Source organism: Gavia stellata, chromosome 9 (assembly GCF_030936135.1).
Source record: "Gavia stellata isolate bGavSte3 chromosome 9, bGavSte3.hap2, whole genome shotgun sequence".
NCBI lineage: Eukaryota > Metazoa > Chordata > Aves > Gaviiformes > Gaviidae > Gavia > Gavia stellata.
In genome coordinates, this window is record NC_082602.1 from 35445389 (window position 1) to 35470273 (window position 24885).

Here is a 24885-nt window from a genome sequence, read left to right on the forward strand (position 1 = left end):
GTGACGTAAATACAGTTCATTGGATTGCATATACCTAATAAAACTCTTTACCTTGCAGCCAATCTTCTGTTAACAGTCAACAAAATGACAAACGTTCCTGCTCTTTGCTACTTTCTTTGAGTTTGAAGACTGGTATTCTTGATAGGCTAGTTCTGTTCATTTCAAAATAAAGTAATATGCATAATAATATAAAAATTGAAGCAAGCAGTATGTTTGAGAGTAATTTCCCATGAATACCAGTAAATGTCATGGCAGATAGCACTGTTCATAATTGAATTGCTTTGTATTTGAGATATGCAAGTATTACGCATACGTATGAATTACATATTCTTTTAAAAATCACTCTGTAATCTTATTTAGACAAAAGTCAACAGAGTGTGTGTCTTTTAAAGGTCAGTGGTGCTTTGCACTGCTGTAGCAATTAAATGGAAATATGCAGTTCCCTAGCGATGAAAATAGGGAATACTTGAAAAAATGCAGCTGCAGGAAAATTTGTACTGTTAATTTTATTTTGAACTTGAAGTATTTGTTGATACTGAACTTGATTAAAGATTGTATCTGATGTTTTACAGTGCTGAATCTGTAACACTCAATGACTGTCTTCAGTTGTCGTATTTGCCTTCCAAAAGAAATTACATGCTGTTATTGTATCCCAGAGAAATTTTAATTCTTGACTTGGAAGTGAATCAGACGGTGGGTGTGATTGCAATTGAAAGAACAGGTGTGCCTTTCCTACAGGTAATGAAAATTTGATTGGTTTCTATCATTGTAGTTGTTTATTAAGATTATATGTAAGTTCATGACCCACTGATAGTTGTGTTTGGTTAGTTCTAGAGGGTGTAAAGAAGTCAGCTTACCAGGGGGAAAAATGTCCTCTGAACCAAGCATTGTTTAATTTAGTTTTCTGAAGTCTGCAGCAAACCCACTTCATTTTGTGGTGTTACAGAATTTACCAGTGTGGAAATAGTGCTGTGGAAAACGGACATTAGTTTTCTGGTAGTTAAGCTTCTTACACACAAGTTAATACTAGTTCTCTGAGCATCTACCTTTGCTTAATTAGACAGCTAAATCTAGTCTGAGGTCTTATTGAAGGATCTTTATTCTCTTGGAATCATGAATTCTGATACCAAAAAGGAAAGTTTGCTGTTTGCTGTTTTTTTTTTTTTTAAAAAAAGTGATAGCTAAAAAGAATATGTATGTGTACATTAATGTTTAAAATAAAACCCAACAAACCCAAACCAGCAAACAATACAAACAAAATCTTTCAATGAATTTCTCAAATGACTTGATTTCCTTAGTCACAAGTACTGTAGCTAAAGAAATTCATTGAGTTGTTACTTTAATGGTAATGTTTTTAGTGACTTGTGTGTAAATCAGGATACATCAGTGTACTTTGCAAAGGATAAAATTTTAATAACCCAGTGTAATGTGGTATCTCTTTACCTAGGTAATTCCATGTTTTCAGCGTGATGGGTTATTTTGCCTACATGAAAATGGTTGTATAACTTTAAGAGTTCGCAGATCTAACTGCAGTATAACTGGAACTCCAAATGAAGAGCCAGGTAAGTTATGTGTCAAAAATGTCCAGAAATTAACTTTGAGGTATTTTAATTAATACTTTAACAACAATATTAAACATCACGCCTCATACAGGATGGTGAATTACAGCCCTTCTAGTAGTTTTTTTTCTTATACATTAGATTTAAAATTTAAATTTATGCTGCATTCTCCCAAAATTGTTTTTGACTTCCCTGAAATTTAGTGCAAAATAAGATATTCATATCCTGCAAATCCTTTTGACACTAAATAATATTTTAATTATGAAGTGGCTTAACAGTCACATATACAAGAAAGTTTTACATAAAAGATGATTAGTTTGTTCTTTTTTATCTTTAAGAAAAAACATTTTTCAGGCAAACATGTTTTTGAAAGTCATTTGGTCAATTGAAAGAATTGATTTTAGAACTAAGACATGGGCTTAAATTTAAATTAAAATCTAAATTATTAAACCCTTGTCTCTTTTGTGAAATGTTACTAAGAATGGCCCTTTAAATGTAATGGAGGAGACTGGAAAAAAGAAGGGAAAACATAGTTCTGTAAATAAGTTATTTTTTTGTTTAGAGTTTGTTGGTTTGGTTTGGTTTGGTTTGGTTTGGTTTTGGCAGTTTGGTAATTTCTAGTGAGCTTCTCTCCTTCTCCCTCCCCCATTACTTGCTACCAGGTTTACCAATAAACCAAATGAGTTTTGGATTGTGAAGAGCAGATGCACTTTCTGCCCAGACATGAAACAGAGTGGTTGGTTTTTTTTTTAGATTTTGCAAGATTCATGTGGAATAAGATATTTTAAAGACAAAGTTACATTTTGGAGAACTTTTCAAAGCTGTATTATGCACAGCAAGATCAACAGTACATAGTTTTTGATTATTTTTCCTAATTGTTGCACAGGAAGCATGTGGATTTCAACCAAAGAGCTCAGTCATTCTGCAAATTTACCTCTGTTGGTTGATCACATCATATGTTTTTCATTCTAATTGTTTGTCCTTTGTGGGACATTGATGTTACAGATCCAGATCCAGTTCAGGAGCTGATTTATGATTTAAGAAGTCAGTGTGATGCAATCAGGGTAACAAAAACAGTTCGACCCTTCAGTATGGTGTGTTGCCCAGTGAATGAGAATTCTGCAGCTCTCATCGTCAGTGATGGCAGGGTAATGATCTGGGAATTAAAATGCAGTATTTCTGGCAGAAATATGCGTAACAGGTAATGGAATTTATTTTTCTTATCAAATCTTCTATCAGTTACATTTACAAGTGGCATGTAGTATTTAATTATATTCTGAAAGCAACAGTGATGTCCTTGTGTGTATGGTAGTGTGACATGTGCTATACATGTGTATGAACGAAAGGAAGAGGAACAAAATACATCATCCACATAGATTAGTTTCCTTGCTTTGGGGAAGTGAAGGAACTGTATTAACTCTTCTTTCTTTAAAAAAGTAATTCCATACTAAGTGATTGCATTAAGGGAACAAAAGATAGGAATGACTATTGACATTATTTTGCGGGAACATTTTCTTCTCATTTGGCTTTCTTCAGACTATATAATTTTCTTCAGGAATGAATCCCTCACTTTCAATCACATGAAAGGACTGCAAAATGAGTCTGGAGAGAACTACGTTTTTAGTAGGGGGAAGTTTTTCTGCTAGATTTGTGTGAATTTGACACAGAGCAATATAAGGCTGCACAGCAGGTGGCTGGAATACGGTGGTATAAACAATACTTTTATATACAAAGCCTTTAGAGTTCTAGGTTTTGAGCAGTCTCTAGAAATACTATGTGAAGTAGTATAGTTCTTTAAACATTCAGTGTATTGAGGTCATTCTGCTGCAATAAACCTTTAAAGTACTATTGAATAAAATAAATAACGTACTGCCATAAAAGAATTACAGAATTCTTGGTACACTTTTAAATGTCAGAAGTATCAGATTTTCAATGTAGATCCTTTTGTTGCTCACCGGTGATATAATGTTTTTATTCTTGGTGTTCTCAAAAATACTGTTAGATGGATTCTTTGTGATGCATATCCAAGAGAGCTATTTAGGATCTATATGTTGCTGGCTTTTACTTATTGGATTCTTAGGGTCATTTCTGTAACATTGATTTTTGTCATGATTATATAACCAGGAAAAATGTAATAATAATATAAGAACCACTGAGCTTAGAGGATTCCGGATATGGTTGGATTGTACTGTAAAGTAAAGCGTATTTCTAATTGGCACAGAGTCTTTAATGGATTTTGAAGGAGTCTTCCTCCATTAGCTCTTGATCTTGCTGGATTTGATGGTCTTAATTAAAATTTGAACTCAAAGTCTGATAAATTGAGATTTTAAAGAAAAAGGCTTTGTATGTGCCTTAAACTGCGATTTTGCATACAGCTAGGTGCAGTCAGTAGTCTTTGGTCTTTACTTATGACATAGACCCGTCCTCAGCCCAGCATTGCCAAGGCTGCAGGGGGTGTTTGAGTCCCTTTTAGATGGAGATTGCACTGGAACCCAGTCATAGTCATTGGGGAAAAAATAATACAAAAACCTGATGCATAGCTATCTCACAGGACTGTAAACATAGGTATTACTGTAAGTTTCTGTTGTAGCTCTGTATATACAGAGGCAATCCTGTTTCACATGCTTAGGTGAAAGGCATTGCTTCAGTTACGGGTTTTGTCATCTGGAACCTATGTAAGAAGTTTATACAGACTAACAGAAACCAATCTAGTTTGTATTAGGAACTTGTTTTCATTTCTTTTACAGCAGTTCAAGTGCATCACCTTTGTATTCCCCAGTCTCATTCTGTGGAATTCCTGTAGGAGCATTCCAAAATAAACTTCCAGACCTCTCATTAGACAACATGATTGGTAAGAATTTCTTTCACTGATACTACTGCTACTCATTTCTAGAATTTTTGAATCATTGTACATCTTAGCTTACTTGAGAACTACATATGTTAGAATTATTTTCTATGCAATTTAAATAGTAATTCTGAAAGAAAAGAATGTCTGTTTGCTAAAGAAATTATCAAATTAATCTTTTTGGGGATTTTATGTTGAGGACCAATGTTCAAACTTCATTGTCACTAAGGGAAAAAAAAAAAAAATTAAAATGGAATTTGGCCAAAACGCCTTAATTTTTTAAAAGTAATCTTAAAAAGATGAAGACAGTTTAAACTACCCTTGAATTCTGGAAGACAACTGAAATGGTCGCACTTAATTTTTTTCCCCCTCTTTCTTCCCTTTTCCCCCTGCCCCACCCCCCCCCACCCCCCCTTCTTAGTATTAGGAAAGAAAACTAGTATTGGAGAAATTACCTGATGTGCAGTCTTCTAAAAAGTTTTGTCATACAGAGTTCAACAGGAAGGAATGCCTCTTTAAATAAACATTGTTAATATGTATGTTAGTTTATTTGTGATTTTTATTTTATAAACTCCTGTTTCTGATAACTTCCCATAACATCTCGGTTTAAAATTTAATACTAACAAGAGCTTTAATTTTTAAGCAGGGCAAGGCACAGTTGCTGGAGAAGAACAGTTAAAAAGTACTTTTCTGCAGGAAGTGCACCTCAAATTTCTCCTGACTGGGCTTCTTTCAGGACTTCCTTTGCCTCCGTTTGCTATCCGCATGTGCCCACCTCTTACGACAAAAAATATTAAACAGTATGAGCCAATCCTTGCTGTTGGTAAGTATCTTCAATAGTTTATTGGTTGCTCTTAAAATAATATACTCTAGATTAAATACAAATATAGTTACTAATACAGAAAAATTTTCCATTTTTCAATCCTGTGTAACTAATCACAAATAGCGATTGTGTATTAGTATTGATGCATTAGTTTGCATCCATGATAGTCTTCGGATTCTTTTTTTCCTGCCTTGGGTTTAAGTAATACTACCTGAAAAACTGCAATGTATTAGCAAGTTTGTATTTATCCTTTCATTTACTATGATACTGATCCGTTCATACAGTCAGCATTTTAGATGCTGCTCTCGCTTCATTCTAAACATCAATAAATATGGAATTCTGCAGCACTGCATTCCTAGAATAGTAAATGAACTTAACAGAGACTGCACTTTAGTTGTGATGTAAGTACCTAAAAATACACTTAAAGAATCTCATTTTTCCTGAATGAATCTATTCTGTCTTATTACAAATGTAGTTAAACTCCTCTAGGTATTAGAATAGGTGCCAGTGAGCACCTGATTTGTTAACTGAGCTCTCCGTATTTAAATCTGATTTTTGTGGCATGCTCTTTCAGACCACATCAGGAATTTCACAGTGTATCTATGCAGGCTGCTGTCTTTCTCTGCAGTCAGCAGGCTGGAACAGTAGACACAGAGATGCTTTAATTTAAAGATTGTAGAAGGTTGTAAAATTAGACCTCTGGATTTGGGTTGTTCAAATGTGCTGGTGATATATCTAAAGTATCAGTTGATTCTCGTCTGCTCTGTCAAGGCTGTGCCTGTTGCAAGTCAGACTTGGGAGATTTTTGTTGTTCTTAAGGTTGCCTGTGCTATAGAGCCTTCTTAGGTTTTTGGATGGGGTGGGGGAGTATTGTGCAGGTGAATGTTACACAGGAGCTTACAAAGAGGCTCTCGCTCCAGTAATGAAAACACCATAATAATGCATGTATGTATGCAGTTCTCTTCTGCTATTACAGAGCTACAAGTACCATCAATAGTTGTGCTCTAAAATGTAGGCAAGCTATCATTACGTGACTTAGAAAATGTAACTTTTGATTTTATATAAGCTGTAGTTGTTAAAACAGGTGAAATATAAAGATTAGGAAACTAATAGGTAGGTATGAAGTGCATTTACAGCAAGGTCTGCAGCACCCTAGACTTAAGGTACCTGAATGGCTCTTTAGGTATCCATTCTTGTATTTAATAAAGTTGATATGAGTATAAAGAAAAAGGAGAAGAACAAGTAAGTCTTCCCAGTGTCTAATAGAAAATGGTAACTTTCAGTGTTTCAGAAGGTTTTTGATCTAATTGAAGCTAATAGCTGCTAAGTTATTGATTTGTAATTTGAAAGAGATCATTATTTCAGGGATGAGAAAGCAGAATTGCTTTAATGATTCAGTAAAATCTACTTATGATTCTCCCCTAGGGTTATTGGTAGATAACAGTTAATACTCTTCCTTGAGGCTTTTACTCATCTTGAGTAATCAAAACAAAAAGAAACATTCCTTTCTCCTGTAACTGGGTATGTTGTGGAAATGCAAGAAGAATGAACAGATTTTCTGTAGGCTCTACAAATAGGTTCAGGAAAATGGATTTTCTAAAATTGTAAAATATAATAGTTACAGGTGGGGGGGAGAGAAAAAAGAGAAATAGCTGTAAATCCTGCTTTTTCACTGAAGTATGGAAGAGAAAAATAAATTTTTTTTTAAATCACTTTTTATAGGTACAAGTAATGGCTCTGTCCTGGTGTTTCATCTTACAAGTGGACTTTTGCACAAAGAGTTAAGCATCCATTCCTGTGAAGTCAAGTAAGATTTTAATTCCCACTATAATCCTTCTGGGAGACAAATACTAAAACATCTAACTAACGTTGTACCAGCAATGTGGGTGTCTTGTTTCATTGTTAATGACACTCAAGAAAATTGCCTGTTGAGTAGTCTACCCTAACAGTATCTTTGCTATGTATAAGCAGCAACACACTGACAAAATTAGAGTGAAAATTGCATTGAACTAAATATTTGAATTGTATCTCTGCCTGCTGATCTAGGATGCATATCAGCTGCTTCCAGTTTCTTTAGTATATTGTAGTACAAAGAAGTCTTTTTAGCACAGGAAACTTTATTACAGTGTTGTGACTCACAGATTGTGTCCTTTGAAATAATTCTGGTTTGTACGCCAAGGTTTGTTTCCTCTGCTCCTTGTGGCTGAAATTGCTGTTGAGACAATTCTAGCCTTAACTGAAGTAAAAATTTTTCATTTTACCTTTAAAAGATTTTTAAAGACCGAATACAGGACTCAGTATTTATCCATTCTAGGTAAGGAATAGAGTAAGTTTTAAAGCTGTTACTGTGTGTTCGGTGTACACAATGGCATAAATTTTTGGGTAACTAATGGAAAAGGTACTCAAGATGGTGCTTGATGGATACATAGTTCCAGACAGATGGAAAATAAAACATTTATTTTTAGCAGTAATAGTAGTGAAGATTTGTATCAGAGTTGTGGCATGAAGCCTTCATCAGGGTAAGGTCTTCGTTTTACTGTTCATTCTACAAAAAGGTAAGAAAAGTACAGGTCTCTGAGAATAGATAGCTTTAAGAATTCATTATACAAACCTGCTTTGAATCTACCACCAAAATCACATAAGTGTATTTACGTTTGTGGTGTGATTAGTAGGCACTGTAAGAACGTAATTTCCCTTTCTGTTCTAAACCATTCGAGCTTTTTGTTTCACACCATTAACTACTTAGAAAATTATTTTCATTTTATGTTCTGTTATGTAGCACAGGAGAATACTGCATTTTTTCTCATTAAGGTGATTATAGAGTTCAAAATTAAAATGACTGCTAACATTTCACAGATTAAAGAAACACACACACAAAAAAAAGAAGATGGGGATGCAGGAGGAAATACGCTTTTGAAAAAATATTTCTTTATCTTTTGTTTAGGCTTCATGTATTATTGGAAGTATTGTTAGTTTGGGGTTTTCACTTTGCAAAGGTTTTGTGACTTTTTAAAAACTTTAAGAATACATTGTGTTTCTAGGAACTGTCCTTCCACAAATGGTATTTTTAGAACAAAATTAAAATGATTGTGAATTTTGTTTAGTCATAAGCTGTTATCTTAGGTAAGTCTTCTAAATATTTGTTTTAATTTCCTGAGTCCCACTCTTAATGGTCTGAGTGACTTTCTACATAATTTTTACAAGTTTAAGGGATTGCTTTAAGCAATGTAGAATAAGGCAGAGGGATTTTTTTTTTAATGAATATTCATGGAGTGCAACAGTTTCTTTCAGTGGGAATTCTTACATTACCTCTAAAATGCAGATAGATTGGATAATGCCTCTATTTCAGTTTTATCTCAAATTACACCTTCAGGGAACACTATTATTTAAGTATGTAATTGAGAATACCCTGAAATGGTAACTCAAGGCCAGCAGAGTTTTCAGTGTCTTGTAGTTCAAGAGGAGAGTGTAATAAAGGTAAGGTCTTTGGGATGGCAACTGTTCTTTACATGTCAACTGTGCTAAAATAATGAGTTGTCTAGGTGCTAGCAACTGACTTTTTTTTTGAGATTAAAGTGTTCTTTTTTAGAAGCAACATATGCAGTCACGTGCTGGTTTTTTTTTTTTTAATTATTTTTAAACTTTGCAGTTCTATATTGTGATTAGGAGTAAGGTGAATTGTTTTTCTGTCCTCTATTTAAGATAGTTTATACTCGTGAGTAACCTTGAATATTCATTTTTTCCATGATCATTACTTAGCTGTTTCACTATTTATTTAGAATTATGTGAGTAAATACTTTTCCTTCGAGATTAATTTGGTTTTTATTAGGAGACTGAGGCAAGAAGCAGCAGAAATGCTTCAGAGCACACAGAGAGGAAAAGTCAATCAGGCTACTGCTAGGAGCATAAGTGAGGGAAGAAACAGAGGGAGACTATAGCGTGTGTGCTGGCTGAAAGATGCTGTGAGCAGGAGGTTAGTTTTTCTTCCTTCAGGATACAGAGAAATGCAATTAATTTTTATTACTAAGAGGAATTAGAAGAATCATGAAATAACTAAGTCTGATACCTGTTGTGTCTTTTAGGTGGAGCAATCTAAACTATTGTGATAAGATAGGAGATAATCATACATCTTCAATGCAGAGGAGAATATATTTGAGACATGTAAATAAAATGCCTGCAATGTAGCTTCTAGTTCAGTGAAAGTGGTGTGTTTGCAGTGCCCCTCACTGTTGCTTTTGCTTATTCTGATAGATAGATAACTATGACTAGAGCAGCACTTCTCATTGTTTTTCACTGAAGCTCAGCAAGTTCAAGGTTGCAACAGCTTTAATTTTTAAAATTAAAATCTCACTGACTGTAACAAGAATGTGTATGGCCTGCAGGCAAAATTTGAAAATTACTGCATTACATCTGAGTTTTAGCAGTTGAATTTAAGCTGACTCCACTTTGGGAGACTGCTTTGCAAACATTCGTCACCACCTTAAAAAAACTTGCCTCACGTAGAGAAAGATGAATGAGAAAGAGTTCCCACTTCTGTCATACAGGTGTTGGTGTGCTAGATTTATTTCTGTGCTTTAGTAAATGTGAGTTGCCTGACAAGCATAAGCAGTGTCGCAATGAAATCCTGTGTATTCAGAATTGAATTCTGAACTCTCCATTACAGGATATACAATTATCTGACGTACCGTGTTCAGCACTTAATTATAATTTCTTTTTCTTAACCTTCCTCTTCTTAAAAAGGAAAAACTTGTTCCATTGCTGACGTTCACGTTTGGACATGTAGACCATACAAATACTTTTGAAGTGCAAGGAAAATTCTTTTTAAATAATAAAATTTGAGGCTAAGAGTATTTTCTGATAATACGATTGAGATTTTAATACAGTTTTCTTTAAGATATGGTTTTATTTCCAATTTTACCTTTCTCTTTTTCTTATAATTAATTTGAGTAGCAGCTGCCTTGTCAAAAAGTCACAACAATCCATTCCCAACTAGAAAAGTAATTTGTGTTTTTATCCATTTAAGTACCTTCTGTAATTTTTTTGCATTGGAAACATTAATCAAAACAACTGAATCTTACCCCTGAAGTAACTGAGACAAGTTGAATGTATAGAAACCCTGAATTTCCTATTTTAAAAGAGTGGATCCAGTCTGAGAAATAGTTTACAGCTGAATGTAACCCTCAATTCTAGTAGACAAAGATGTCTTTTATTAGGAAGTTTTGCAAATGGAGATGTTTCAGTGGGGAAGGCATTACTTGTTTCCTTCTTAAAACTTGAACCACTGTCTTCAGATTCTCAGTTTACATGTATGACAATAAAAAAATTGTACTGTTTCAGGTGCAAACATTTAGCTAAGCTAAGGTTTCCTTTTGATTATAAGTGTCTTGGGGTTCTGTAGATTTTTATTGGTATTGACAGATGGTCAGCCGGCGGCAAAGAAAAAGGACTTCTCCTGTTAAATCTGAGCTGATGAAAGAAATATAGAAAATGCCTCAGGTCTTTGAACAAGAATAGTGAATAACTAGTGGCAATAACAATGCATTACAAGTATTCTGTGCTTTTTCAAAAAAACATAGTAGAATAATAGATAAAAATTAGAAAGATGTCAGAATTCATATTTCTTCCATTTCGGAAAGCTCCCTGTATTTGTGACCTTTCAGAGACTTACAATGTCACACATTATTGCAGTTGCAGGTTTCTATTCAATCATTCCTGTAATGTTTCAATTAATAATTGAATAGTTCTCATTTTGATTGAAATTATTGGTTGAACTTTCATAGGTCCTGGTGGGAAAAGGACTGGGTCCTAAATTTTTAACGTTACTTAAGGATTTAGGAATAAAGCTTCCCATTTTTTTTTAAAGCTTGAACTAAGAAAATAAAGGAAAATATGGCCTTAACTTGTATGTGCAAACTATTACGGGAGTGTTTTTTGCTTTCACCCATCTACATGGCATTTAGGAAACTTCTACTTAGTACAAAGTGGGTTGGATTTACTGACAGTAAATCATAAATACTGTTATTTATCTTTCTTATATTTCATATATATTCTTGTGACATGTGACGTGAAACAGACCATGATTTTACAATAGATACAACAGAAGACTGACTTAGTTGTCCTGGAAATAGTTCTTAAGTAATCTGTGTTTGAAGAATTTGAGGAAAACCTAAATCCTTTTACCCGTGTTAAAATGAACTTCTGCATATGTATGTATTAGAACAGTCTCAGTTTTCTTTTAGAGTAGTTCCTTGGTTTATTTTTGTAGATAAAGCACTCAACTATTTGTGCTGGCACAAAGTGCATGGGGGAAACGGGGATGGGGAGGACTATCTCGTTTTGGAACAGTACCACCTAGTGCTGCTTTCTATCCTTTTGCGGCCTGTGGTATATCTCAAGAATTTGGTTAGAATGTGCTGACTTTGTTATATACAGCGTAGCTTTACATCCTTGCAACACTTCAAGGTAATTTGGCTTGTGGCTGCCTTGGCATGATCTAAAACAGCAGATAATCAGGTTTTCAGTTTTGTGATAGCCATTGAAATCTGTTCAGGGACTCTCTTATTTTATCATCTTTGTTTCTCCTCTCTCTGTACTGAAAGAATCACGTCTCCCCACCCTGCTATCCATATGAATATTTTTCTCTTTCTGTATGCTGGCAAATTTGAGTTATTTGATAGTTCTTCCCATCTGTTTGGTGAACCACTGATTTAATCAGAGCAGTGCTTTTAGTCCACTCTGGTGTTGAGTATCTGTGAAGGATTTTCTCAAAAGTTGCCAGTGTTTCTAACTGAAATATGTGTTTTAACTAAACAAGAACTAGCGTTGTTTGAAAAGAAAGCTCTTCTTTAATTTCATTTGGTAACTTTATATTTACATCGTAGTTGTAAATGTGTAGCTTCTTTTTATGCTTAAATATAGTGTTTCCATAAAGTGTAGAAAATTACTTCAGGGCTGTTTTCAAATTGAAGAATATGCATGAAAAAAATTATTGTACTTCAGGCTATTTTCTAGCCATTCAAACGTTTTGGCTAATATGCTCCACATACTCTCTTCTGATGACAGGGGAATCGAGTGGATAAGCTTGACTGGGTTCATTTCCTTTGCCACATCAACACCTAACAATCTGGGGCTAGTAAGGAATGAGCTGCAGCTGGTGGACCTACCAACAGGTTAGTATTTCCTGAGAAATCTGTATGAGAGGCTGACAGATTTGCTGGGGAGTGACAAACAGAAGTTTTTAGTACTTTTTTCTTTCTTCTGTTGTCCTGACAAAATAAAATAATAAAGAGGAGTTTTAACTGGTTCTGCTCTTCTGTCCTTCTGGTACCACGTAATGTTTTCCATCTGGTACCCTACAGACAGACTTGAAACAATACCTTTGTAGAGATGTTTTTGCCTTGGGCTTATTAAAAGAATGAGTATATGTCAGCAGGAGGTTTAGGAGCATTCACACAGCATGGGTATTAGTGGTGTGTCTTGTTCACAAAATGCATGTATTTCAAATGTGTTTTGTCACAGTCTACACCCATTGTTTCATGACCACCTGAAATAGTGTTGAACAATTTATTGTGGTTTGTATCAGTAACAGATAATTTTTCAAGGTAGGCCAGATGTGTGGCCAGAATTTGACTCTGTGTATGAATGTAAAATGGATATTTTAATAATGAAATTGGATACTTTTATGAAGAATTGGAAGGGTTAAAAAACAAAAAACTTCTTAAAGGGTACAGTTCATAACAAAATTAACAGTCAGATTATGTGTGGTTTTCAACTACTCCAGCCTTACAGTGGATCACAAATATATTTGTGACTGAGTTCAATATTTGCATAATACTAGGAGGTATAATTTGGAAGATCAGACAGCCCAAAAGAAGAAGCACTTCAATAATTTAATATTATTTTTGAATGGGAAAACTTGGAGCCATTTAATTTCTAATTGAAGAGCCTGAATCTTGTAACACATGGCTAATTCTGAATTGCTCTATGTAGCATAAAGTGATTTTTTTTTTTTTTTTTTTTTAAGCTTACGGAAAAGACTCAAATTTTTGTATTTACAGGGTGCTGCACAAAGAGGCTATTCTTTTAACCTAACACTATTGTAATCTTTTTCCTGATGATGTCTTTTGTTCATTTGTTTAAAATCAAAACAGAAAAGATATGTACTTTGTAAAATTGGATTTTGATTTTTCACTCAGCTTGTAAATCGGTATTGAAACATTTATATTTGTAAGTGAAAAAAGGCTCAGTATTTCTGCAGGCAACCAAGTTCCAAGTAAATGTGAATACCTGACACCTTAGCATATGTTTTGCTTAAAAAATATTACTTTTCCTCTTTTAAAACTTACAAGAAAGGCATAGCTGTTTAACTGTTTGATCATTGGGTCTTCTATCACTAATTAGCCCAACTTTCTATGCTAGTTCTAGGAAAGCTGTGCTGATTTGTATTTACCTCATGAACACTTTGACAAAATTCTCATTTACGTTTCTGAACAACAATAAGGAAGACAATTCCTAGGGTGTTTGATCACTAAAGAAGAAAATAGAGCTGAAAGGTTTCCTGTAGCTTGGCCTCTGACATGAGAGCTCTAACTAGCATTGTTGATAACTAGGTTTATTCACATAATTGTCATAAGATAAGTAATTTAGCTTGAGCAGCCACAAGATTGGCTAAAGTTTGAAAACTTGAATTGTCCTTGAAAGCTAAGGAGAATGAAACTTGGATGGGAGATGCTGTGATACCCCGGTGTTTGTTGACCATTAATGTAATTCTGCCACACTTTGTACAGGTGGGCAAAAATTTTGTTGGGGATAAGATTGTAAGTTCTTAGGGTTTATTCTTTTAGCTGGAAAGAAAGAGAGAGGGGTTCTGCTAAGTGTAGAATGAGTTAGTACTTCACCGTGGAAATACTTTCAGACTTAGTTTATGGCAGAATTAATTTCCCTTACAAAACTTGAAATCTACTCATGAATTTCCTTCTTGGGGAATTGAGAGTATATCTCATTGGCTTTGAGTGGAAAATAATAACTCTCTGAACTCTCTTTCTATATTTATGTAATGCTGATGATGAATCAATTTTAGTAGTTGTGCTCTGGAATTGAGTCAGGTATTATATTAGTAGAATTTACGTTACATTTAGTCCTTTGAAATGCAGTAAAACTTCGACAATGACAAGAGTAATGTAAGATAGGTCAGGTTACGTGGAGATGTTCTACCTTATTTGTAAACTCTTTCTGTTTACAAACAGAATGGTTTATAAATGATTTCTGTATTTATGTTTAGTTTAGTAACTATTTCTGTTTTCCCTGGTGTCATTTTTGTGTTCCAGGCAGGAGCATCGCATTTCGTGGGGAACGAGGCAATGACGAGCCAGCTATTGAAATGATAAAGGTGTCTCATTTGAAGTAAGTAGATTAGCCTTGTGAGGTTTATAAATTTTACTGTACTGCATGAAGATCCTCATGCAGTAATAGACTCAGTAGAAATAATAGAAATTTTGGGAAAAAAGACTCCAGAGAGTATAGAAAAATGTGCAACAGCATCAAGAGAAAAATACTTCAGAATATTAGTTCAGAGTGCAAAAGTTGTGAATGTTTCTGTGGTTGACTTTGTCGCTTCAGGATCCAGTCACATTGCAAGGTCAGTCAATATTTTAGTTCTGTTAAGAATTGTGTTCACCGAACAGGCATTTTGATAATATTAGGGAGAATAAAAGTGCTGAACAATTTTTGTCAACTTTGATTACGTTATGAGTTAATTCCCTTTTCTGTAACTTAAGCCTAGAACGTTGACATTAAAGGCGGGATGATTTTTCATGTGTTTATTAATTTTTCTAAGTATGTATCTCTCACCTTTATAATAATTGTCTACTGGAAAACCAGATGTGAGGTATAGTTGTTTGAGAAGTCAGCGGGTAAACGACCACGTTGTTTACCATCAAATCCTGTGTCTTTTGGGATCAGGCCTGCGAGAGGATACCCTGTTCTTTATAGTATCAAAAATAATAACAGTAGTGAGAGTAATCCCTGTGAGATTACTTTACCTTCCTGTGTAAATGAAATTAAAGTAGTGTTGAATTTAATAAGGCATTGTCTCTAAATTTTAAAAGGTTTTTTTTCTTTACAGTAGAGGAAAAAAAATAATGTTCTCTAGCTTGGATAGGAATATTTTCTGAAGTATGTATGTGTTCCAGAGGATTTGGAAGAGTTCAACCATATAATGGTCTTATTAGTACATTAAAAATTAAGAACAACTGTGGGCTTAGATGACAAGACTAGAATGTTAAGCGAGAACAAGAAAGGATAGTTAATTTGAATAGAGATTAATGCAGTTGAGTAGAGTACATATAGCTGCAGAACCTTTCTGTATTTTCAAGTTACATGTAAAAAGTGGTAGATTGAAGGTGTTTTACTCATCCAGCTCCACAGATGAAAGGTCTGAAGACATGACTGGCAAGTGGTTCAGTGTAAGAAGATTTTATGTTCATTTATCACTGGATTAGGGAAGTGGCATGTGTCTGGAGTAGAGAAAAAAATCTGTCCAACCTACAGTTTTGCTATGTCTTTCTGGTATCTTGTGCAGTCATCAACTCGGGCTGAATATGTCTAAATTAGAGGTGCTGCTGCTTTCTCTGAATTACTTCCCATGTATCCTTTACAGTAATTGAGCAGTACCACCTGACAGAAATTTTTAATTCTTTTAGCTTTGAAGGAGGATTCCTTTCCAGATGCTGTTTTGCACCTCAGTAACTCAAGAAATCGGAAGCTTCAAGTGGGATTTGAGCCAAATCAGTCTGCGCTTCTTCCTCTTATTTTTTTGAGGGTTTCCAGAGTGCTGATACGAACAACACGTGTGAAGTAAAATGCTCAAATTAAAATGGAATGATTACTTTTGATGTAGAAAATTCTTATTTGTTTTAGGCAGTATCTAGCTGTAGTATTTAAAGACAAGCCACTGGAGATCTGGGATGTCAGAACATGCACTCTGCTCAGAGAAATGTCTAAAAACTTCCCTACAGTGACCGCTTTGGTAAGGAGTAAAATCTGTTACTTAGTGTGTATTAAATGCAATATGTTGAGATAGTATAAAAATCTATGAACAAATTTGCAGCAAAATGTTACTGTATCTGTTACATACAGATAAGTGCTTTCACTCTTCCATTTTCATCTGTCATCAAATAGAGGCAAGAAAAAAGGAGGTGCTGGTGGAAGAATCTTGGGTGATGGGGGGAGGTATCATAGAAAGCAATCTTCATTGTAGTAATTACAATGAACAGAAAAATCCCCAGTAAATTCAGGGAGTAAACATTTGTCTTTTCCATTTTTCCTGGACAATTTTTCGCAGGAGTGGTCCCCTTCTCATAACTTAAAAAGCCTGAGGAAGAAGCAGTTAGCAGCCCGTGAGGCCATGGCCCGGCAGACGGTTGCGTCAGATACTGAAGTTAGCAGCGTAGAATCTTCTGTTATCAGGTATTTCTGATTCTGATTTAATGCTATTCTGCATCAGTTGTTTTTCCACTATGTGTCATTGTTCTACAGAACAGAATATTTTGGAACGGATTCTTGAGTACATACCGGGCAAACAACTTTATGGGCCTCCCTTTAGCTTTTAGATGTCAAAGCTTACTGCTGAATGAGAGAAACAGTGTACCTGTTTCTCTCAGGTGTGTCTGTAGCAGTCCATTAGTTACCTGGTTCTTGAAGTAAAACTCTTACTTGTCCCCTGAACATTGCCACAAGTATATAAATGAGTTAACTGTTCCTTCTGGTAAACTGTTTTGAAGGAAACATACATTTTTGTGCTGCTCCTGTGCATTAGTTAGGGAGAAATTGCCTTGCAATTCTAATTTCAAGAAAGAAGTACTTATGTCTCATTGTGTTCTCTTTAAAGCTTGTTACAGGAAGCTGAAAGTAAATCAGAGCTGAGCCAGAACATTTCTGCCAGAGAGCACTTTGTGTTTACAGGTGCCGATGGCCAGGTTTATCATCTCACAGTAGAAGGAAACTCAGTAAAAGACAGTGCAAGAATTCCTCCTGATGTGAGTTCCAATTTTCTGTATCATTGATGCTTTAATTTTTTTCTTAGCTATGATTGCCAGAAAAAAAAATCAGGGATATGCCTTGTAGTGGCCAAGTGGTCATTAATGCAGTAGTTTGAAATATGAAATAAAAGTTCCAACTTCAAAAACTGTAGCAATTCTCTTTTCACATTCTTACGGTTTTTCTACTGAAAACAACATTGAAATAAAACATTTTTTTACAAGTTAGAATCTTCATAGGCCCTGACTTGCTTTTTGAATAAATTACATGACATATTTTTAAGAATTTTAGTAAAGTGTATACAAAAAGCATGAATAACAAAGAGGGTGTTACTGAAACATGTTTATGCGCTGTTAATGGATTTTGTCTTGCATCGTAAGGAGGACTTGAGTAGGCCAGAGCACTCTCTTGTGAGTTTTAAGTTTGTTGGGGTTTTTTTCCAGTTACTCTGAAGAACAGTCTTTCTCTTTTTCAGTTGTTCTTCAAGGGTTTGATAAACTGAACTTACAAATAAGAATTCTTTTATTTTTGTTTTCTACTTTAGTATATACTAGTGTTGTGTTTAATGAGGTCTGTCATGTTGGTGTTTCCTTGCCACAAAAGACAGAGAAGTGATTTCCATTGCTTTAAACCCAAAATTTCTTACGAGGAAATGTCTTTTGAAGCCTATTGAAGCAAATATGACTGACTTGATAAATGCTTATATTCAATAGAATTGTTTCTGTTTTAACTGAGCAGAATTTGGTCTATCATGTCATATAATATTTTAAAAAAATGAAATATAATGCTGAAATGTTTGTTCCTATGTTTGGCTCTATTAATCACAAGTTTTTATTCTGCTGCTTAAATATTTCCAGGGAAGTATGGGTAGCATTACATGTATTGCCTGGAAAGGGGATATTCTGGTTCTTGGAGACGTTGATGGAAACTTAAACTTCTGGGATTTGAAAGCTAGAGTATCCAGGTAGGAATGCAAATTAAGTCTGATAAACACGAGATAATGAGTGTTAGAATGTTTTTTCCCCCTTCATTTTTGTTCTTCACTATAGCAGGTCACCTGTGGTGTTTGAGGGGAAAAATGCAAGTATTTTGAAATAAAATTTCAGAAAATGCCTACTGTGTTATAATTCTCTACATTTCATCTTTCACGTTTTCAGATGGAGTAACATTTTGTCAAATTTTTAAAACAACTAGCTCTCTTTCTTATGTTAAACCTGCAACGGCTTCCTATAAAACGTTAAGTATTACAGTATTTATTTCAAGCATTTAATCTTTTTAGCTTTCATGATAATTTGGATAGCCATTTGTGTGTGTGTATATATATTGTCCTCTTTCTCAATCTGTACAATATGATCTGCAACATTCATGAAAAGGATTTAACTACCCACAATATTAGGTATAGAATGATTGATACTAATCTTGTGCTTTGCTTTCCTTAGGGGGATTCCTACGCACCGAAGCTGGGTGAAAAAGATACGTTTTGCCCCAGGGAAAGGAAATCAAAAACTTCTTGCAATGTACAACGATGGAGCAGAAATTTGGGATTCAAAAGAGGTAAGCATCCATTGTTTTGATACGTGCTTCTTTGCAAAATACACATATTACTTCTGAAAATCAGGACGAGTCAGGCATTAAGTTTTACTTAGTCATGATTCCTTGCTGACAGTTGTATAATAAAGTTGTATGGCTTTTCTCAGAAGACTTTTAGTTCCTATAAAGCATTTTTAAGCTGTCATCAATAAAAAGTACCTTTCACTCATAAAGCTGACTGTGTCTCTGAGATACTCTATCATTTCATTCTCTTGTAACGTTTTTGAGGCAGACATTGAAAATTTAAGGGGGAGTCCTCAATCTTAGAATTTAATCTGTGGACAAGAGAGTATTTTTACTACAGGTTTCTTAACTTCCGTGCATATTCAAGAGTATGTATTCTTCGGTGCATGGATTTAATTTGTTAGGGAATACCAGAAAGCTAGACACTTGTTAATTAATGATGTCTAGCTTCTCATCTTATTAAAAAATTCTGTAGTAATGCTCAGAAATCTTCTGGGGTTTGCTTCATGGGTCTTTCAGGGGATTATAGTACCATGGGGAAAGAAACATAATTGTACTGTTTTAACTTGGAGGCCCTCGGAGTAAGTTCAGGTTATGAGGGTATGAAACAGGAATTTTAATTTTTTTCTGTTCACTTTGTAGCAAGCACCAGGTCCAAAACCAGACACTTAATTTGAGCAATATGAAACGCTTCGTTGAGGATAGGAGTAGGACAGAGATATGACCAACAACTGTGAATTACATGGGCAGAGTAGAATATTATCCCATGAGTCTCTCCTTGAAGAATATTTGAATAGTTTTGATGCCATGGGATACTCCTCCTGTAGCTGTTCCCTCTCTTTTTCTGGGACAAGGGAAAGAGTTTCCTACATGAAAGTATTTAAAATTAATTCACATTTTCAGCCAAAAATCTTTCAGAATATCTATAGAAATATTTTATAATCTCAGTCCTATTGTCCATATAATCCTCTCACCTTTGCCTACAACCACTTATCCCATATTTCTATATTTTTCTCTAATTCTCTCAGTGCTAAGAGTAATCATGCTCTAGAGCTGTTGTACATTACATCTCTCTAACTCCATGCTTTGCTCTAGAACAAGTGAAAGCAAACAGCAGAATGTTGATTGCAGTGGAGGCTTTGTTAATATTTCCTTATATTAACAATTGTAATGTTCTGTGATGCTACAGAAGGGTTACAAAATGTCTATCTACTGACCTGTGGTTAAAAGTGCAGTTTAGAAGGTTTTGTTTATCTGTGTTTTCTTTGTGGACAACAAATCATCCTGTTCGCATAATGTTGCGTTAATAGTATGTCTAACTGTATTTCTAGACAAGTTCAGTATTTATCAAGAAAGTATATGTTTATGAAGAGCATGAGTTAATTAATGAGAACCTCACTTCTGCCTTGATGCACATATGCTAGATCAGGGACTGGAATTAGAGAGGGAATGTAAATTTCCACCAGTTTACTGTGGAAATTTTATGTTCAGAAAAGATAACGAAAAGGCAGCTGTACAGCTGTGCTCAAAAGGATGTTTTCTCAGCTCTCAATTGGCAAGAAGTATTGTTTCAGCGCAACCATGTGCCCTACTCCAAGGTTTCTAAATTCCCTAGTCTCCAGAAGAGACCATCATTAAAATGATTTATGACTAACTTCACCTTTTATTGCAAATTTTGTGGTATGCCTCTTGGGTGTGTGCCAGAGTCTTACACTGTGTGATGGAGAGCCTACTAAAAATGAAAAATAACTCAACTTTTCAAGGTACAAATGGTGAGCAGTTTAAGAAGTGGAAGAAATGTTAATTTCCGAATCCTGGATGTGGACTGGTGCACATCAGACAAAGTGGTCTTGGCATCAGATGATGGGTGCATTAGAGTTCTAGACTTGTCCATGAAACCATCATGTTTTAGAATGGATGAACAGGAGTTAATAGGTATGTTGATTTCTTTTTTGCTGTTGGTTGCTAGATATTCCATTTTCAAAGTGGACCATAAAAATGCTCAACACTTCTGTTAGAACAGAGAATTGTTGTATGTAGAGGGTTAGGTGTCCCCATAGTGGTCTTCATAGATGCAGATAAACTTTTTAGGCTTAGGGCATATGGATGGTTTTTTGGTACAAATTTAATCTCCTAAATAAACTACACTTTTTAATATCTTAATACAAATTAATAAAATAAGAGCTTTTTGTACAGATGTCTAGCAGGTTGACCTAAAAAGCATCAGTACATCAACTTGGTATCAGTTCCTGCATCACTGCTGTTCATTACCTAATTCTAAAACATTTGTTAATGTGTCAAAATGTCTTTTCTGATATTTCCAGATATCAAAGGCAGTTTGTAGACTGATTCATTGCTTTTCAAAGTAGATTTTCCCATTGAACTCTAAAATAGCAGTGTTAGTGCTGTTTGACTTTTTTTGCCATATGTTTAAGAAGGGAATTTAAATAGTTAACTAAGCTGCGTTTTTCTGGGGTTTTTTTATTACTGGTGTTCCAAATAACTGCTTTTGTTTTGATCTTTTTTTGTCAATCCTGCCTTTACTCATACAATTTCCTTAAAACATGTGGATTCTGACTAAGACGTAGGTAATAAAAAAATAGTGATGTGGGGAGCTGTGGTGTAGGATCCTTGAGGAAACACATAATTTATCGCAGCTATCTTTACTATCAAATGAATTTTCTGTAATATTAAGCTATGAAAATTAATGTTCTAAAACCAAGCACACTGAAATTAGGATATACCAGGGTTAAGGTTGCCTGTGATTTAGCTGTCCTTCTGCCTCTACACTGTGATAATCTTTTAATTACAAAACCACGTTTACAAGATTCCTACATCATTCAGTGCATATGAAATACAGGGCATTGCTGAATATTTAATAATGTGGCTGGTTGGTACTTGTTTTACTCCGAAGTCACTGCGTAGCATTTACTGCATATCATCCAAACCTTGTAGTGAATACAGACTTACTGACTTGTAAATTGGTATGACAACAGATAGTACTATAATTTTCATCTTATTTCTTTGCTAATATAGACATGTATTAAGCGTCACAACATCCTTTTGGGATGATGGTATTAATCCTTGTATTATGGTGTAGAAACTACGATTGCAAAGTAAAACTAAAGCATACATTATGGGTACATGTACATGCTGTACATACTTTCCAGCATGTCCTTGTAGTAGCAATAATCATCATATACAGCTCTACTTAATGCCAGTATAATGTATTCCAGGAGTCTATGGCTAAATTCAACATGGAATGTCCTGAAATTCTCATTTGAGCATGGTTGATAACCCTGTACCTTCTATGAAATGTTTTTGCTTGAGTGTAAAGATTAGCTTTTATGTCTAGTAACCCATGCTGTGTATATGAAAAGCCTGTGATTTATGGTTTTCTTCTGGTGCTTGCAAACAAGGTGGTACATTTTCTGGTTACTGAACACAGTGTTATTGCACATTAGCCACTCAACAATGAATCTTTTCCTTTTGTTTCAGAACCTGCATGGTGTCCCTATCTGCTTGTTCCAAGGGCTTCATTAGCTTTAAAAGCATTCTTGTTGCATCAGCCATGGAATGAGAAATATTCTCTAGATGTTGTAAACATGTAAGGAGAAATATATATTTATATATAAAATAGTATCATTTTTTAAAATTCTACATCTTTTATTAGTCTTTCTGTGCAAATAACTGTTAGATGTGTAAGTTTCCTCACTCTTTGGGACAGGCAGAAAGATAATAGCTTCAGTATTTATTACTAAAAGTAATAAATGGAAAAGGCTTTAAGGTCAAGTATTTTGTTTCTTTTGACTTTCAGTAGCCCTTGGCTATTGAAAACTGCTGTCTACTTTAAGATACTGGCAATATTTTGATGTCATTTACAGGTTATATTACTTCAGAGGACAACTGTGTGTTCTCTTTTTTGAGGAAGTTAATGTAAGAATAGTCAGAGTTGGTTCCTAAAGTGTAATTGAAAGTGATACTCTAACTGAGAGTCTAACAGGCATATCTTTACTTTTAGTGAGCCATACTTCACATGATAGTAGGAGCACCTTCCTGTATCCTTTATTGTGTTTGTGCACTGTTAGTGGTCACATAATAATGGGCTAGGCATTGTCATTTTCATTCATTTCGAGGTTTATGAATAAAAGAAAAGTGGGAAAAGAAAGATTGGTGGCACCGACTCTGAGGTTGAGAGAAAGCAAAACCAATCTTTCATTACTATTTTGGAGCTAGTAACTAGACAAAGAATCTTGCACGAATGGCTTTCCATAAGAATATGAAAGGTTGTTTCCATATATGTTCTTGTGTTTTTCTACTACCAGTAATACTCTTCCATTTCAGATAATTCTGTCATTTTGGTAATATAGGAAACCTTTTCTTTTTTTTTTCTTTTTTTTTTTTTTATCCAGTGATTATCCAGAGAATGAAAATATTAAAAACCTTCTTCAAGAGCAGTTGAATTCATTGTCCAAGTAAGAATTTTTCTATTAGTAGTTGAGTAAGCTAGTGAATTTGGAGAAGGAAAAAAAAAAAAAAAGGCATTTGTGGCAATTCACAACTTAATGAAGAAAGAATGCTTTTTGCCTCTTTAAAGATAAGCTTGAGTAATGACAGCTTTTATTTTAAACACAGTTAATTTTTTTTTAAATGTAACTCTTAAAGGTGCTGCTTTATTCATTTTATTGAAGATTTTAATTTTTTGTTTTTGATTTTTTTGTAATTAATAATACAGTCTTAGAAATTTTTTTTTAAATAAGAAAAGTATCTCAAAGTAGTTTGTTAAATATTGACTCAACAATAAAAATGTACTGTTCTGAATATATAAAGTGTGATGGAAGTCAGTATTGAATTTTTAACATTGACTTATCATAGTAGTGCCTGACAACAAGAGTTTCAAAGATACTGATTAGGCTTAGTATATAATTTGTCCAGACTGTATTGGACACTGCTTCTTAAATACTGCAATGTTTGTTAAGATATTTAACCTCTGAGGAAGAAAAGACAAACAATTCTAAAAGCCTTTTGTTGATAATATACTTTCAGAGTAATGTTCATGCACATTGCTCTGCTTACACAGAAAACAGATTTTGACATTCCATTTAAACTATAAAAATAATGTTTGAAGCTAATAAACAAAAGTTTTTCCTTTTGTCCTTTCACTTAGTAGGATAGAAAAGATAACTTAGCATATTCTTATCCAGTCTGAAACGTATGTAGAAAACCTAAATTTATGCATGTGGATCTCTTAATGCTGTGGCACTGCATAGTTGCAAAATTATTTGTAATTAAATTAATCTTGTAATTTATCGAATCACTGCAGTCTAATTTATAGCTTTGTATACACCCTTGTGGTTGTTCCCTTTATTACAAGCATAAGGGGTTCCTGACAGACTCACTATTTGTATTTAAACTGGTAGAGTGACTTGCTCCTTGACATCAATTATATTTCAAATTATGTATACTTCCTGTTATGGTTTTGATAGGTGCATTTTTTTCAGCTCAGAAAAGAAATTGTGTAATTTTTGTTTTGATTTTTTTCAAATTTTAAGTGATATATCCTATTTGTGTTCAAAAACAAACTAGCACAGCATTTTACAGGTTATTTATGGCTTTCTCTTTTTGCAGTGACATAAAGAAACTTTTGCTTGATCCGGACTTTACTCTCTTGCAAAGATGTCTCCTAGTTGCCAGGTAGTAGAGACTCAGATAACTATATCAAATGTTTCCTAATAAAATCTTGATGCTATTAGTGCATATGAATGTGCTGAAGTTTTACTCAACTAATTCTCCTTTAACTCAGTGCAACTCCTAAAGTACTTTGTTACCCACGTATTAGAGCATTTTTGGGGCTGATAATGGAAATGTTACCTTACTGAAACACTTGGTTTTATTTGCTTGCTGGATGTAGAGAACTTCCTTCAGTCTTGGTGGTACTTTCATAAATGCAGTTCTGCTAACTACATTGCATTTAGTTGTACAGCACCCAAAAACGTAATTCAGAGCTTCACAACACACAGTAGATTATATGCAAATAGGGGAAGGCCTGTTTTTATGTGAATTGTATT

At 34.4% G+C, this 24885-nt stretch overlaps 1 protein-coding gene across 1 annotated transcript in view; it reads left to right on the forward strand.

Annotated features, from left to right (window-relative positions):
* WDR11 (WD repeat domain 11) overlaps window positions 1-24885 on the forward strand; it is a 44133-nt gene that overhangs the window by 12210 nt on the left and 7038 nt on the right. Inside the window, exons 6-22 of the mRNA XM_059821106.1 lie at window positions 573-738; window positions 1448-1562; window positions 2565-2760; window positions 4307-4410; window positions 5051-5227; window positions 6950-7034; window positions 12290-12396; window positions 14554-14629; window positions 16145-16253; window positions 16569-16693; window positions 17115-17262; window positions 18121-18227; window positions 18703-18817; window positions 20581-20752; window positions 22316-22424; window positions 23230-23292; window positions 24446-24511. Of these exons, the coding sequence (XP_059677089.1) occupies window positions 573-738; window positions 1448-1562; window positions 2565-2760; window positions 4307-4410; window positions 5051-5227; window positions 6950-7034; window positions 12290-12396; window positions 14554-14629; window positions 16145-16253; window positions 16569-16693; window positions 17115-17262; window positions 18121-18227; window positions 18703-18817; window positions 20581-20752; window positions 22316-22424; window positions 23230-23292; window positions 24446-24511 (2040 nt within the window). The remainder of the gene's footprint in view (window positions 1-572; window positions 739-1447; window positions 1563-2564; window positions 2761-4306; window positions 4411-5050; window positions 5228-6949; window positions 7035-12289; window positions 12397-14553; window positions 14630-16144; window positions 16254-16568; window positions 16694-17114; window positions 17263-18120; window positions 18228-18702; window positions 18818-20580; window positions 20753-22315; window positions 22425-23229; window positions 23293-24445; window positions 24512-24885) is intronic.